Here is a 13,041-nt window from a genome sequence, read left to right as displayed (position 1 = left end):
CTCCATTACTTCCTTTGCCACTTACTTTAAGTCTGCCCCCCCTTCATTCTCAATCCTTTCAGGAATGAAAGCACTTTCTTCCTTCTGAAGTGATTTTCTTGCAGTTTTTGAATATCTCAATCAAATCTCCTCTTCTTGTTCCCTTCTCCAAGGAAAACTCCCATCTTCTCCACTCTAACAAAGGTAATTGACATCCCTTAACTCTGCAACCATTCTCTTGGACCTTTCCTCCACACTCTTCCAAAGCCCGGCATCTCCTTCCTCAAGTATGTCACCCAGTAAAGTCATATTAAATGGTTGGGTGCATGAACCCATGTCACAAAGATTCCAGCAATGAATGATTCACGTACTCCAGGACAGCATTGAACGCTGACTTGAGTGTACAATAGTTCAGTGAAGGAAAGGATGAGATGTTAAACTGTACAGCCTCCTCATGGCCTGTAATTGGTCCAACCATTTAAAAAGGAAAGCCAAGGAATCCTCGAGTAATATTTATCCTTAAATTAACACTGGTCAGAAATGGCTTCATCCAATCTTTTAGCTCATTGTGCGTTTGTGACATTGCCCTGTGAGCTGATTTCATTACATTGTAATGTCAATCACACACTGTGGGACACGCTTAGGTTGTATAAAAACACATGCCTATTGTCTTCAGCTTCAGTCATGAATCTCAAGTGGCGGCTAAAAAAATTAAATTTCATTCACTAGAGTGTTTGAAATATAAATGTAAGCTTATTAATAACCATTGTAATGGGATTGGATTGTTAGGTTGTAGAAAACGCATGCCTATCGGCCTTAGCTGTGATCATGAATCTTAAATGAGCAGAGGGGAAGAATGCTATTTGTCCGTCTGCATCAAAGATACAGCTCCACTCCTGCTTTCATGTTCACTTATGTGATGGCTCAGTGGACAGTGAGTCAGGGTACTCATGGTCACGCTATTCTCTGTACATGTTGTTCCCAGCAGGAGAAACTGAATGCCTGAAGGTTGTGACAGAGACTTACTGAAGATACATCAAGAGCTTAACCTTGCTGTTTGTTCTGTTCTTCCAGGGGGAACTTGGTGTGCAGGGACTGATGGGAATACAAGGGGAAGATGGAGAGCGGGTGAGTGTTTGCCTCACTTTCCTCCAAACCCCCTACCCTTGACCCCGCCAGTCGGGATTAGGGAGTATTCGGACCTCCAGGTATGTCAGATAGGACCAGTTCCTGTAACAGATTACAGGAGACGTCAGCCGACTCAGTGGAATGTGAACTTAGGGGACGCTAGCACAGTGGAATACTGGATTACTTACCTAAAGTGCTGGAACTAATGCCTCGGAAATCTGAGTCTGAGGCCCACATTGGCATCTAAGAGAATTTAAATTGCTTGAAATATACATTTAAACTCATTAATAACCATTATAATGTGTTTGGCTTGTTGCAAAACCTCATCAAATGTACAGACAAAGAACAAAGAAAATTGCAACACGGGAACAGGCCCTTTGGCCCTCCAAGCCTGTGCCAATCGAGATCCTCTGTCTAACCCTGTCATCTATTTTCTAAGGGTCTGTATCCCTTTGCTCCCTGCCCATCCATGTACCTGTCCAGATACATCTTAAAAGACACTATCATGTCTGCATCTACCACCTCCACTGGCAACGCGTTCCAGGCACGCACCACCCTCTGCATAAAGAACTTTCCACGCATATCTCCCATAAAATTTCCTCCTCTCACTTTGAACTCATGACCCCCAGTAATTAAGTCCCCACTCTGGAAAAAAAGCTCCTTGCTATCCACCTTGTCTATACTCCTCACGATTTTGTAGACCTCAATCAGGTCCCCCCTCAATCTCTGTCTTTCTAATGAAAATAATCCTAATCTACTCAACAACGTACAAACGTACAAACTAATACCCTTAAGAGAGAAGAGATCTGCTGTCCTGTCTCATTTTGGCCTACCTATGAGTCCAGACCCACAGCAGTGTGAATTCTCTCTGAAATGTCTGTGTGAGACATTCAGTTGTTCTAACCCAAGGAGTCAAATACTGTAATACCTACAGATTCTATGACTCAACAATTCAAGAAGGCAACTCATCGCCACTTCCTGAAGACAATTAGGGATGGACACACCTTCGCCCTTTTATCTCCTCAAGTTCAAAACTCTTGCTTCAGACGAATGATGTATGAGAGAAGCTGAAATGGTTGTTCCTGCCTCTTTCCAGAACCTTGCTCCATGGGTTACTATGCCTCTGGCCCTCCCCAAGTAGGTGCAAAGTTCTTGCATTCAGCAAAACAATTTTGAATCTAGTCATCTGCCAAGTGGTAATTAATTTGATTAAGTTTCATTTGGCTGGAAGGCTGGTTTCCGATGCAGAATGATGCTAACGGCGTGGGTTCAATTCCTCTACTAGCTGAAGTTACCATGAAGGACTCTGCTTCTCAACCTCTCCCCTTGTCTGAAGCATGGTGACCCTCAGGTTAAACCACCACCAAATATTTCTCTCTAAGGAGAGAGCAGCCCAGTGGACAATAGTGACTTTACCTTACTATTCATTGAATGAATTAAGGTAAGAGATATTTCATCAGAAAACTGAAATAAATCACAGACATATTTGCTGACTGTTTTCCAAATATGATTTTACAGGTACAGCCTTGAGACCAGATTCCTCTCCATTTCCAGCACGTGTAGGTCTGTCTTCGATCTCATTGTTTGCAATCTAATGTTTGTCTTTTGTCTGCAGGGAGATGATGGTGAAGCTGGACCAAGAGGGTTGCCAGGGGAGCCAGTAAGTACATCTTGGCGTTGGAACTTGGATCCTTTTCTAGTGAATAGAATCCAGGATATGATCGTCACTTTCATGCAGGAAAAACGCAGTGGGATGCTTTTCTGATGGAGTAAAGCTGTCTGTGCCAAATTGCCCTCAGTTGCTGGGAAAATGTTGAATTACAGCTTCCAATCATTTCCCATCACCCTATGCAGTCAATCAGACCAGTGTCTCATACTTCGCTTTCCCAACATTCCTTTTTATTACTCCTTCCCACTAATTCTGATTCACCTTAATCCCACCTCCCTTCCTCTTTCTGAAAATCCCTTCTCATTACCCTCTCTCTTCCATTGCCCCTTCATTCTGTTTATTCTTTTTAATACCCCTTCACCTCACTCACTCTCTTCAAAACTTCTCGATGTCGCTTCTTTTATTTATTACCTTTTCACATTGCTTTCTCTCTTTAATACCACTTCACTTACCCTCTCGCCAAGTACCCCATCATCTCATTCCCACTCTCCCATCACTCCTTCAACTTACTCCTTCTGTTTATTACTACTTCACATTGCTCCATCTCTAATGCTCCCTTACCTCACTTCCTCAGATAGAGCTTTGGAAATCTCCAGATTTCACTACAGAATCCCAGAAGCTGTGGCCATCCATCAAAGCTGCAGTTGCTGTAAGATTTCCTCAAATATTAACTGTCCCACCAATAGACATCACTCTCAGGACAATGCCATTGACCTCAGAGATGAGGAAGGGCAAATGTCAAGTGCAGATGGGCCAAGCAGCTTAAGGTTTAGTTAACTCATCCAACGTGCCATTTTACAAAATCAAAGTTGCAATATTGTGTACAAGAATTTAACCTGAAATGTTTAATATATTTCTTTCTCTCTCTCTCTCTCACACATCCGCTCCCCTCTCTTTCCTCTCTATCTTTCTCCATCTTCAAGGGACCAAGAGGTCTCCTTGGACCTAAAGGACCCCCTGGACTGCAAGGACCACCTGTGAGTTAATACAGAAGCAAATATAAGCAGATGTTTTTTGTAAAAGTTTCAATTGATTGGTTGGCAGAAAATAATATTCACCATTAATTGAGAACTTCTTCTCAGGCAAAGTGTATGGAGACAGGGAATTCAGGAATATGCATGCTGTGTTGTAACTGTGACTTCAGTAGACTTGATAGAGATTCTGTGAGAAACAAGCAGTCTTGGCAGAGGTGCCTGCTGCTAAATCATCGAGTGGAGTTTGTTATGAAGTGTGGTGACTGAAATGTTTTATGATGTGACCTTTTTGGAACAGAGAGACCTATCTAAAATAGCATATACCTCCCCTTGCCACCCATCCAGTGATTCCTACTTCCCCCAGTTGTTTCCACCCAAGTTGTTTCCAATACCTGGCTTGTGTTTGATGGTGGTGATTTCCTCAGAAAGCTAATCGCAATGAATGTGGATCCTGAAGGTAGACATGAAGGTGTTACTGATTTGCATTGCCCTTCATAAAGTTCAGAATATCTTTTGGTTTAGGACAGAGCAATTTTGGTGCTGGTTTGTAGGCGTGTGATGATAAAGCTAGAGCAGTGACTGAAGAGCAAGAGAGGTGACGCTGCTCACCTGTCGAAGCTGCACGAGTGTTTTAATTGGCATATTTAGGATACTCCATGCCTTATGATTTGCCACGCAAAATTATCTTTACACATCCAAATTTTATCTAAATTAAAAAAGCATTTCAACAGGGAATGCAAATGTGCCTAAGCAATATCTCACTGTTTGGAAAAAAATGTCAAGCCATCTCACTGCATTTCCAGTCACGAAAATGTTTAATACACCTCTCTGTGTTTCAGGGTGTCCGAGGATCAGATGGCCCCTCTGGTCCAAAAGGAAGCCTGGTGTGTAGAATTTTTTTTAAACCTTTATAATTCTTGAATTTTGCAATATTGGAGAGCTTAGAAATTTATTATACTGGATGATTGACCTCATACAGGGGCCACAAGGAGAACCAGGACCTCCTGGACAACAAGGGATCCCTGGAGCTCAGGTAACACATTATGATCTCATGGCAAAACTCTCATCTATAAATATGTGTAACACTACAATGTAAACACAGCCTACGATCACTATCCCTTCACTACTGCACACAAACCCAGTCTATAATCACCACCTGTCAATACCGTAGACAAGCCCAATCTAGGTACGTTCGCCACCCCTCCGCTGTTGCGTACAAATTCAATCTATAATCACTACCCTTTTACTAACACGTACAAATCCAGTCTATAATCACTACGCCTTCACCACTATGTGCAAACCCTATCTAAAATCACCACCCCTTCACTGTCACATTCAAATCCAACCGGCAATCACCACCCCTTCATTACTATGTACAAACCCAGTCTATAATCACCATCTGTCACTACTGCATATAAACCCAGTCTGGAATCACCATCACAGAACATAGAATAGTACAGCACAGTGCAGGCCCTTTGGCCCATGATATTGTGCTGAATTTTTATCCTAAACCCATAGTCTATCTAACCTCCACCCCTATGTTATGCTACCATCCCTATATCTACCTAATAGCCGCTTAAGTGCCCCTAATGAGGCCGATTCCATGACCCTCTCCGGCAATGCATTCCATGCCCCTACCACTCTGAGTAAAAAACCTCTGTCGTCTCCCCTAGATCTACCTCCACTCACTTTAAAACTATGCCCTCTTGTAATAGCTACCGCCACCCTTGCAAATAGCCTCAGGCTGTCCACTCTATCCCTACCACTTATCATTTTGTACACCTCTATCAAGTCACCTCTCATCCTTTGTTGCTCTAAAGAGAAAAGCCCTAGGTCTCTCAACCTTTCCTCATAAGACCTTCCCTTCATTCCAGGCAACATCCTGATAAATCTCCTCTGCACCTTTTCCAATGCTTCCACATCTTTCCTGTAATGAGGTGACTAGAACTGGACTCAATACTCCAGATGTGTCCGAACCAGGGTTTTGTATAGCTGGAGCATAACTTCACAGCTCTTCAAGTCAATCCCTCTATTACTGAGAGCTAACACACCATACGCCTTCTTAATAACTCTATCCAGCTGGGTGGCAGCTTTCAGGGAACTGTGGACGTGAACCCCAAGATCCCTCTGCTCCTCCACACTGCCAAGAATCTTTCCATCCTGTCACTTGTGCATGCAAACCCATTCTATGATCACCATCCTGTCACTTCTGCATGTAAACCCAGTCTAGGATCACCACTGTCACTACCATGTATATACTTAATCTATAATGACCATCCTTTCACTTCTGTGTTCTGACCTACTCTATAATCACCACCCTTACACAGTTGCAATAAACACAGCCTATAATCATCATCTCTTCACTACTGCATAGAAACCCAGCCTATAATCACCCCCCACTTCAGTAATACACAGAAATCCAACCTGTATTGCCACCCCTTTTCTACTGTGTACAATTTCAGTCTATAATCACCACCCCTTTACTATCGCATAGGAACATGGTCTACAGTCATTATCCTGTCAATATCACAAATAAAACCATCAAACCACAAAACCACAAACAAAATCACCACCACTACACAATTACATATAAACCCAGACTATAATCACTATCCTTTCATTCCTACCTCCAAACCGAGTCTATAATCACCACTCCACAACCACGTAGAAACTCAGCGTGTAATCGCTGCCCCACATACTACAATTCCAATCTATAATTACCAACCCTGCACTACTGCATACAAACCCAGTCTACAATCACGAGTGCTTCACTACCACATACAAATCCAGCCTGTAACACCGCCCCTCACGTACAAACCCAGTCATTATTGTGTAAACACCAAGATTGGAAAGGAAAAAAGCCCTATCACTATCATGTACAAACCCACTCCTTCAGTATGGAGTGCACACCTGGTCTGTTAACACGCTCCTTTAACTGTCAGATACCATCAGAAACACCATCTCCTCACTGCCAGAGACATTATTGAGCTATAAACACTGGTCCTTCACTATACCACACAGATCTGATCTGTAAAAACCAAATATCTACTACTTAATATAGACCTAGTATATAAGTTCTACTTTTTTCTTCTTACAGTCCTGAATTTTTGGGTTTTTACTCTCCTTAGTTACACAATCCATGATTGAGTTTGCGAGGAGACAAGCTGGTGCTTAATCAGTTCTGTTTGCTCTGGTGGAGTTGCGAAGAGGCCTTGTGCTATTGGGCCTGAGGAATATGTGCCAGATGTATTGATGGTGAGTCTGTTATTGCCTGGCTCCAATCTCCTGTTCATCCTTCCTTCTTCTCCCTTCTCTCCTGCAGGGTATATCTGGTCCTCAGGGAGCCATGGGTCCGCCAGGCCACAAGGTAAGTCACTACTTTCACAAGAGCAACCAGTATTTGTAACCCAGCATTTGGGTCCTTGCATGCGTGGCTCGGTTTGTTGCCCTTTCTGTCAGCACTGATCTTCAGCTCTTGCCATTCAACAAGTGACCTATATCAGTGTCTGACTCTCTTTGTACTGAATGTCTTGCTGAACACTTCAGGGCTGAACTGTTTCCAGAACCAGGGGGGTCATACAAGGTAGGCCACTTGGAACTGAGACGAAGACAAGTTTCTTCACCTGGAGTGTCGTGGTTTTCTCTGCCACAGGAGGCAATGAAGGCTAAAACACTGGATGTTTTCAAGAACCAGTTGGATATAGTCCTTTTGGGCTGGAGGGTATGGGGAGAAAGGAGGAACTGGACACAAAGTTCAAAAATCAACCATGGCCATAATGACATCAAGATGGTTTGGGGGAGATGGTGCCCAATCTAATGTTCCTTCCTGATTTTTCTTCCTGCAGGGTCCAACTGGAAAACCTGGACTTCCTGGAATTCCTGGAGCTGATGGCCCTCCTGTAGGTATTCCTATGGGCTGGCTGCTGTAAAAGTCCTGACTTACTTTAACAATGACTCTGCTATGATGGTTTCTGCACTTTGCACAGTAGTGGGGGGAGGGGGAGAGGGTGGAGGGCGGAAGCACAGGTACGGTTTTTGCTTCAGGGCAACAGGTTCCTCTCAGAGTTACCAAATACTGTCCCCGTTTACTCTTAGAAGGTCTTTGGGACCAGGCCGTGAACCTTCCAGTAGTCAGGAACAGCAAGTCAGCTCTAGGTGTCCTCGTGAAACCTTGAGCCAGGTGTTGCTCTGAGACGCTGTCAAATATTGAGCAATCACCTCACCGGCTGCACCTAGAGAGGGGCCAGCCCTTTGCATGTGGTGAGGGGTATATGCCTGAGGGAAGTGGGTGTTGGCTGTGTTCCTTTTGACCTGGCCTCACAGAGAAAGAGAGAGAGGGGTAACCCAGTGATTTATTATGGATGTTGGGGTGAGTGTCACACAGTTTGCCAGTTATTTGTGGTCATCATCCACTCACCTGACCACATCCCCCACCCCTTTGACTTTGTGACATTGTAAATTCTGCCTAGCACCGTTTAATCTAAAATGGATTTCTATAAGGTTTCTCTCACCCCTCATTTCAGACAGAATCAAAGCTGCATGCAGTACCGAAGGAGGCCGTTCAGCCTGTCATCTCTTTGCCCACTCTCTGAAAGAGTAATCTATTTCCTCCCACTGCTTGCACCACAGATTTGTAGCATTACAAGTAGACATTCAATTCAATTGATGGAATACAAACTTTTCTATTTGAACGCTATGCTTTTTTTTGAGAAAGTATTTGATGAATGCAAGACCAAACAAAACTACTTCAATCGATCTGTCTTTTTGAAGAGGAATTTCATGATAAGATGCCAATCATGCTGTGACAAATCTAGTTAGTTCAAATGAAGGAAATAAAATACAGAATCATTTCGCGGGCTTAATACTCAAAAAAACAGTATGTCCCAAAGCTGTCTGGTTATATGTTGCTGGTTAATCAATAAATAGGAGAGCAGTGAACATTGAGACAAGTATATCCAGTTAATAAATAATGGTGAATCACAGAATGCTGAATGGAAGGTGCTGGGCTAATGGTAATTCTTTAGGCTAGAAATCTGGATGCTCTAGCTAATGTTCTAGAATCAGAGATTCAAATTCTGCTACAATAGTTGGTGACATCTATCTTGAATTAATAAGCATGAAGTGTTAATAAGAAATAAAAGTGGTTTTCAGTGGTGATGGTAAAGACATGTCCTAAAGTCCTTCAGGGAAGGAAATCTATCCTTATCTCAAATCATTGCACAACTGCTGAGTTCAGGGACAACAGGTAGCTAGGCGGCCAAGTGGTAATGTCACTTGACTGGTAATCAAGAAAGCAGACTAATATCCTGGGGCATGTGTTTGGATCTCACCATGGCAGATGGTGAAATTTGAGTTTAGTAAATAACTGACATTAAGAGCTGGCAATAGGGTCTGTGACCATGTTGTAAAATCCCGTCTGCTTCACTAATGCAGCCAGTAGCTCAGTGTTTAGCACTGCTGCCTCAAACCACCAGGAACCCGGGTTCAATTCCAGCCTCGTGTGACATGTAGAGTTTGCACATTCTTCCTGTGTTTGCATGGGTTTCCTCAGGGTGTTCCAGTTTCCTCTCGCAGTCCAAAGATGTGCAGGTTAGGTGGATTGGCCATGCTAAAATTGCCCATAGTGTCCAGGGATGTGTAGGCTAGGTGGGTCAGCCATGGGAAATTCAGGGTTACAGGGATGGTTGGGGGGGGAGGTGGCAGGTGGTGATGCGCCTGGGTGGGTTGCTCTTCAGAGAGTCATTGTGACTTGTTGGGCTGAATGGTCTGTTTCCACACTAGGGATTCTACAAAAAAAACCCTTCAAAGAGGGAAGTCTGCCTTACGTGTGACTGCAGACCCACAGCAAAGACACTTTACTGCCCTCTGGGCAAAGACATGGGCTAAAGGTTGAACAGTTTTCTTTTCTATTTAACTCAGTCAACATCTTGGAATTCCATGTCTCCTCCACTCAGCTGGTCATATGGTTATTCACTGCCTAATGACAGGGAGACAGGGACCCCTGATGGCACAGTGTTAAAGCTAAAGTTGGTGACCGGGCGGTGTTGCGTCTATGGGAATTAATAAACAGCACAATCAATGTGCTCTTTCTGAAATAGAAGTATGACTACTTATCCAGGGTTTTAGAAATAACTTGTAACATCCTTCAGTTAAACTCCACTTCGGAGTTATGTTATTGAATTAATTGCACCAAATGCTCCTTTGCTAAAAATGTGCTTGTTGGTGTCATCTAGCCTTTATGAGTACAGTACTTTTGGATTCCTCTGCTTCCATACTTCCTGATGTTTGATTCTCATCTTCATGCTTTATTTCTATTTTCTTTCGCCTCATTGATGATATTTCAACACATTCAGGCTCCATATTTACTGTACTGGTATTACTTGACCTCTGACTTCTGTTGACCTTCTTTGCAGGGCCATCCGGGTAAAGAAGGTCCATCAGGTCCGAAGGGTAACCAGGTACGAACGTCAGCATCACTTGTTTTGGGCTAAGGAGATGTTGTTCGTCCTGTTCAAGAGTTGAGAGGTGATGCGAGTCGAAATAAACTTAATCAAAGGTTGTAAGGCCAAACCACTCACTGGGGGAAGTAAGCAGTAAAACTCAGAAATGAGTGGCACTGGTTACAAGTGGTCTCATGCACCTCCAGTTTGGACCAGTTTCAGTTTTATCCACTCACTACAGGTTTGGGCAAGTAATTAGCTGATGTTACTGCAGTTGTGCTCCATGATTGGGTCTGTTACCATGTGCTTGTTAAAGGACCGGGGCAGCACGGTGGCTCAGTGGTTAGCACTGCAGCCTCACAGCGCCAGGGACCCAGGTTTGCTTCCTGCCTCGGGCGACTGTCTGTGCGGAGTTTGCACATTCTCCCCATGTCTGCGTGGGTTTCCTCCAGGTGCTCCAGTTTCCTCCCACAGTTCAAAGATGTGCAGGTTAGGTGGATTGGCCATGCTAAATTGCCCATAGTGTTCATGGGTGTGTGGGTTATAGGGGGATGGGTCTGGGTGGGATGCTTCAAGGGGCGGTGTGGACATGTTGGGCCAAAGGACCTGTTTTCACACTGTAGGAAATCTAATCTAATGTAATCTATCCTGCCCAATATTTATCCCTCAACCAGCTTCTGGCAGAGATATCAGATTTCCCAGTGCCAGGCCATTGATCATAATTTTAAATTATGATTTTTGTGCCTGAGAACTGGTGATTGGAAATGAGTACCATCCCAGTTTGCAAGTGAGTTCTAATAAGAATGTCGCAAATGAATAGAATGGTGCGGAATGGAGGGGTATAGAAGGATTACTATTGACTGGGGTCAGCCAGGGCAAAGTGAATGTGGTGATGGTGATGGGAAGGTGAGGCTACCATGCATGCCGTTGTACTGACCTTACTCGGAATGATTGATTGATTGGTGTATGGTGACATCTCACTTTTTTTTTCCTTCTTTTGCCCCCACACAGGGTCAGTCTGGGCCACAGGGTCCTGTCGGCTATCCTGGGCCACGTGGTGTGAAGGTGAGTATTTGTGAGTGCCAATGGTGCTCCCCAAGTAGTTGATACAATGATCAATGTCATCCACAAAGTGGACCCCACCTGTAACAAACTCATCTACATTGGAACCTTATTATCCATCTGTTTTGTTTCAGGGTTCTGAAGGAATCAGAGGGTTGAAGGGACACAAAGGTGAAAAAGTAAGTGTGTTCCATTCAGTCTTTGGCTTGTCTTTTTCGAATAATGTGCTGTTTAGCTGATTGGCCATCCTTTCCTTGTCTTTCATCTCCAAGTCCTCCTTCTGTCTTTGTTTCTGTTTCCATCCAGCAGCTATGGCCATTGCTACTCTCAATCACGTTTCACTCTCACGTTTTTCCCAAAGACCCAGTTGCACATCCTTGCCTTCTCTTCTGGCTCTTGTTCATTCGCCAGGACTAATATTCCCATCCTCATCCCCTGGTCCTACCCAACCTGCCCTTTCCACGAGATCCCTTAAAGTTGTTCCCTTCTCATCGTCCATAGGCTAATATGTTAATTTTGACCACCCAAACAAGCAAATTACCCATCCCTCGCTTACCTTTATCCTGGCCCTGCTTTCGGTTAGAGTAAAAATGCTGGCCTGTGTTTCCTGTGGACCTTGACACTTGATCTACTCTTGCATAGGAATCAGCCAATCAAGGCAGTCACCAAGATTGCAGTGCTGGGTACTCTATACTGGGCACTTGTACTGATTGAGGGCACTTTTTCATCTGATGTAAAAGTGCCAACTAGTGCCAATTGGACATCACTCATCTCCAGTTTGTTGCTGATCTCAGGACCTGCTATTTTGTGCCATAACCTTATTACACGTACTGATAGGCAGAGTGTTCAGGTGAACTATGTCTGCTGAGTTCAACTGACGAGCATGCGTCAGTGCCGCTGGAAGCAAATAATTTCCCATCATTGTCAGGCACTGTGACAACAAAGTCCTTTTGGAATGCCTTTGCACTAATGGGGACAGTGAGTTTGCATACTAGGTGTGTTGAATAAAGCTGGTCAGAGCCAAATGTGTATGTAAGTAGCTTGCCTGCATGCTATCCTCCCTAACCTTGAGTTCGTCCAAACCGCTTCTGCCTGCATTCCTGCTCACACTGGGTCCTATTTTCCCCCTTTCCCCATTGTGCTTGCTGAGCTACAGTAGCTCCGGGTCCAGCAGTACCTTGATTTCAAACCTTTCATCACCCTTTCCAAACCCCTTCTTGTCCTCGTCATGCAACAATCCCTCCCCTACCCCTATCTCTATCATCTACTCCAGGCCAACAGCCCTTTCAGGTTTCAGCACTCCTCTAATTTTGGTGTCCTGAACAGCCCTTGGTTTTAATCCATCCACCATTGATGAATCTCTGACAGTAGTCTGGGCCCTAAGCCTCAGCATCTGCTCCCTTACCATCTCCAGGTTCCCACCTTTGCTTTATTCTGAGGAAGTGACTTAAAACCTAACTCTTTGACCAAATGTGTAGCCGTCTGCTCCAGTAGGTGACATGGTAGTACAGTAGGAATGTTGCTGGTCTAGCAATCCAGAAGCCCAGGCTGATGCTCTGAGGATGCGATTCCTGATTCCCATCATGGTATTTGAATTCAATACAAACCTGGATTACAAAACTGGCGTAATTGCGACCATGAGCTATGTGTAAATTCTAGTTAAAAATCCATCTTGTTTAGTAGTCCCTTTAAAGACAGAAATCCATTGTCCTTACCTAGTTTGGCTTGCAAATGCCCCCAGACCCAAATCCATTGTGATTCACAACTGCCCTCTGGCCAATTAGGGATT

At 44.1% G+C, this 13,041-nt stretch overlaps 1 protein-coding gene across 5 annotated transcripts in view; it reads left to right on the top strand.

The window, feature by feature from the left end:
- Positions 1-13,041, top strand: part of LOC125467727 (collagen alpha-1(V) chain-like) — a 256,531-nt gene that overhangs the window by 168,989 nt on the left and 74,501 nt on the right. For all 5 annotated transcript variants that reach the window (XM_059639782.1, XM_059639785.1, XM_059639787.1 and 2 more), the window contains 10 exons: positions 1,054-1,107; positions 2,723-2,767; positions 3,700-3,753; positions 4,590-4,634; positions 4,730-4,783; positions 7,073-7,117; positions 7,596-7,649; positions 10,164-10,208; positions 11,202-11,255; positions 11,387-11,431. In XM_059639782.1, coding sequence (XP_059495765.1) covers positions 1,054-1,107; positions 2,723-2,767; positions 3,700-3,753; positions 4,590-4,634; positions 4,730-4,783; positions 7,073-7,117; positions 7,596-7,649; positions 10,164-10,208; positions 11,202-11,255; positions 11,387-11,431 — 495 coding nt within the window. The remainder of the gene's footprint in view (positions 1-1,053; positions 1,108-2,722; positions 2,768-3,699; positions 3,754-4,589; positions 4,635-4,729; positions 4,784-7,072; positions 7,118-7,595; positions 7,650-10,163; positions 10,209-11,201; positions 11,256-11,386; positions 11,432-13,041) is intronic.

The sequence above is a fragment of the Stegostoma tigrinum genome, chromosome 34 (genome assembly GCF_030684315.1).
Source record: "Stegostoma tigrinum isolate sSteTig4 chromosome 34, sSteTig4.hap1, whole genome shotgun sequence".
Classification (NCBI taxonomy): domain Eukaryota; kingdom Metazoa; phylum Chordata; class Chondrichthyes; order Orectolobiformes; family Stegostomatidae; genus Stegostoma; species Stegostoma tigrinum.
The sequence above is the reverse complement of the archived record's forward strand: the minus strand, read 5'-3'. Positions and strand labels throughout refer to the sequence as shown.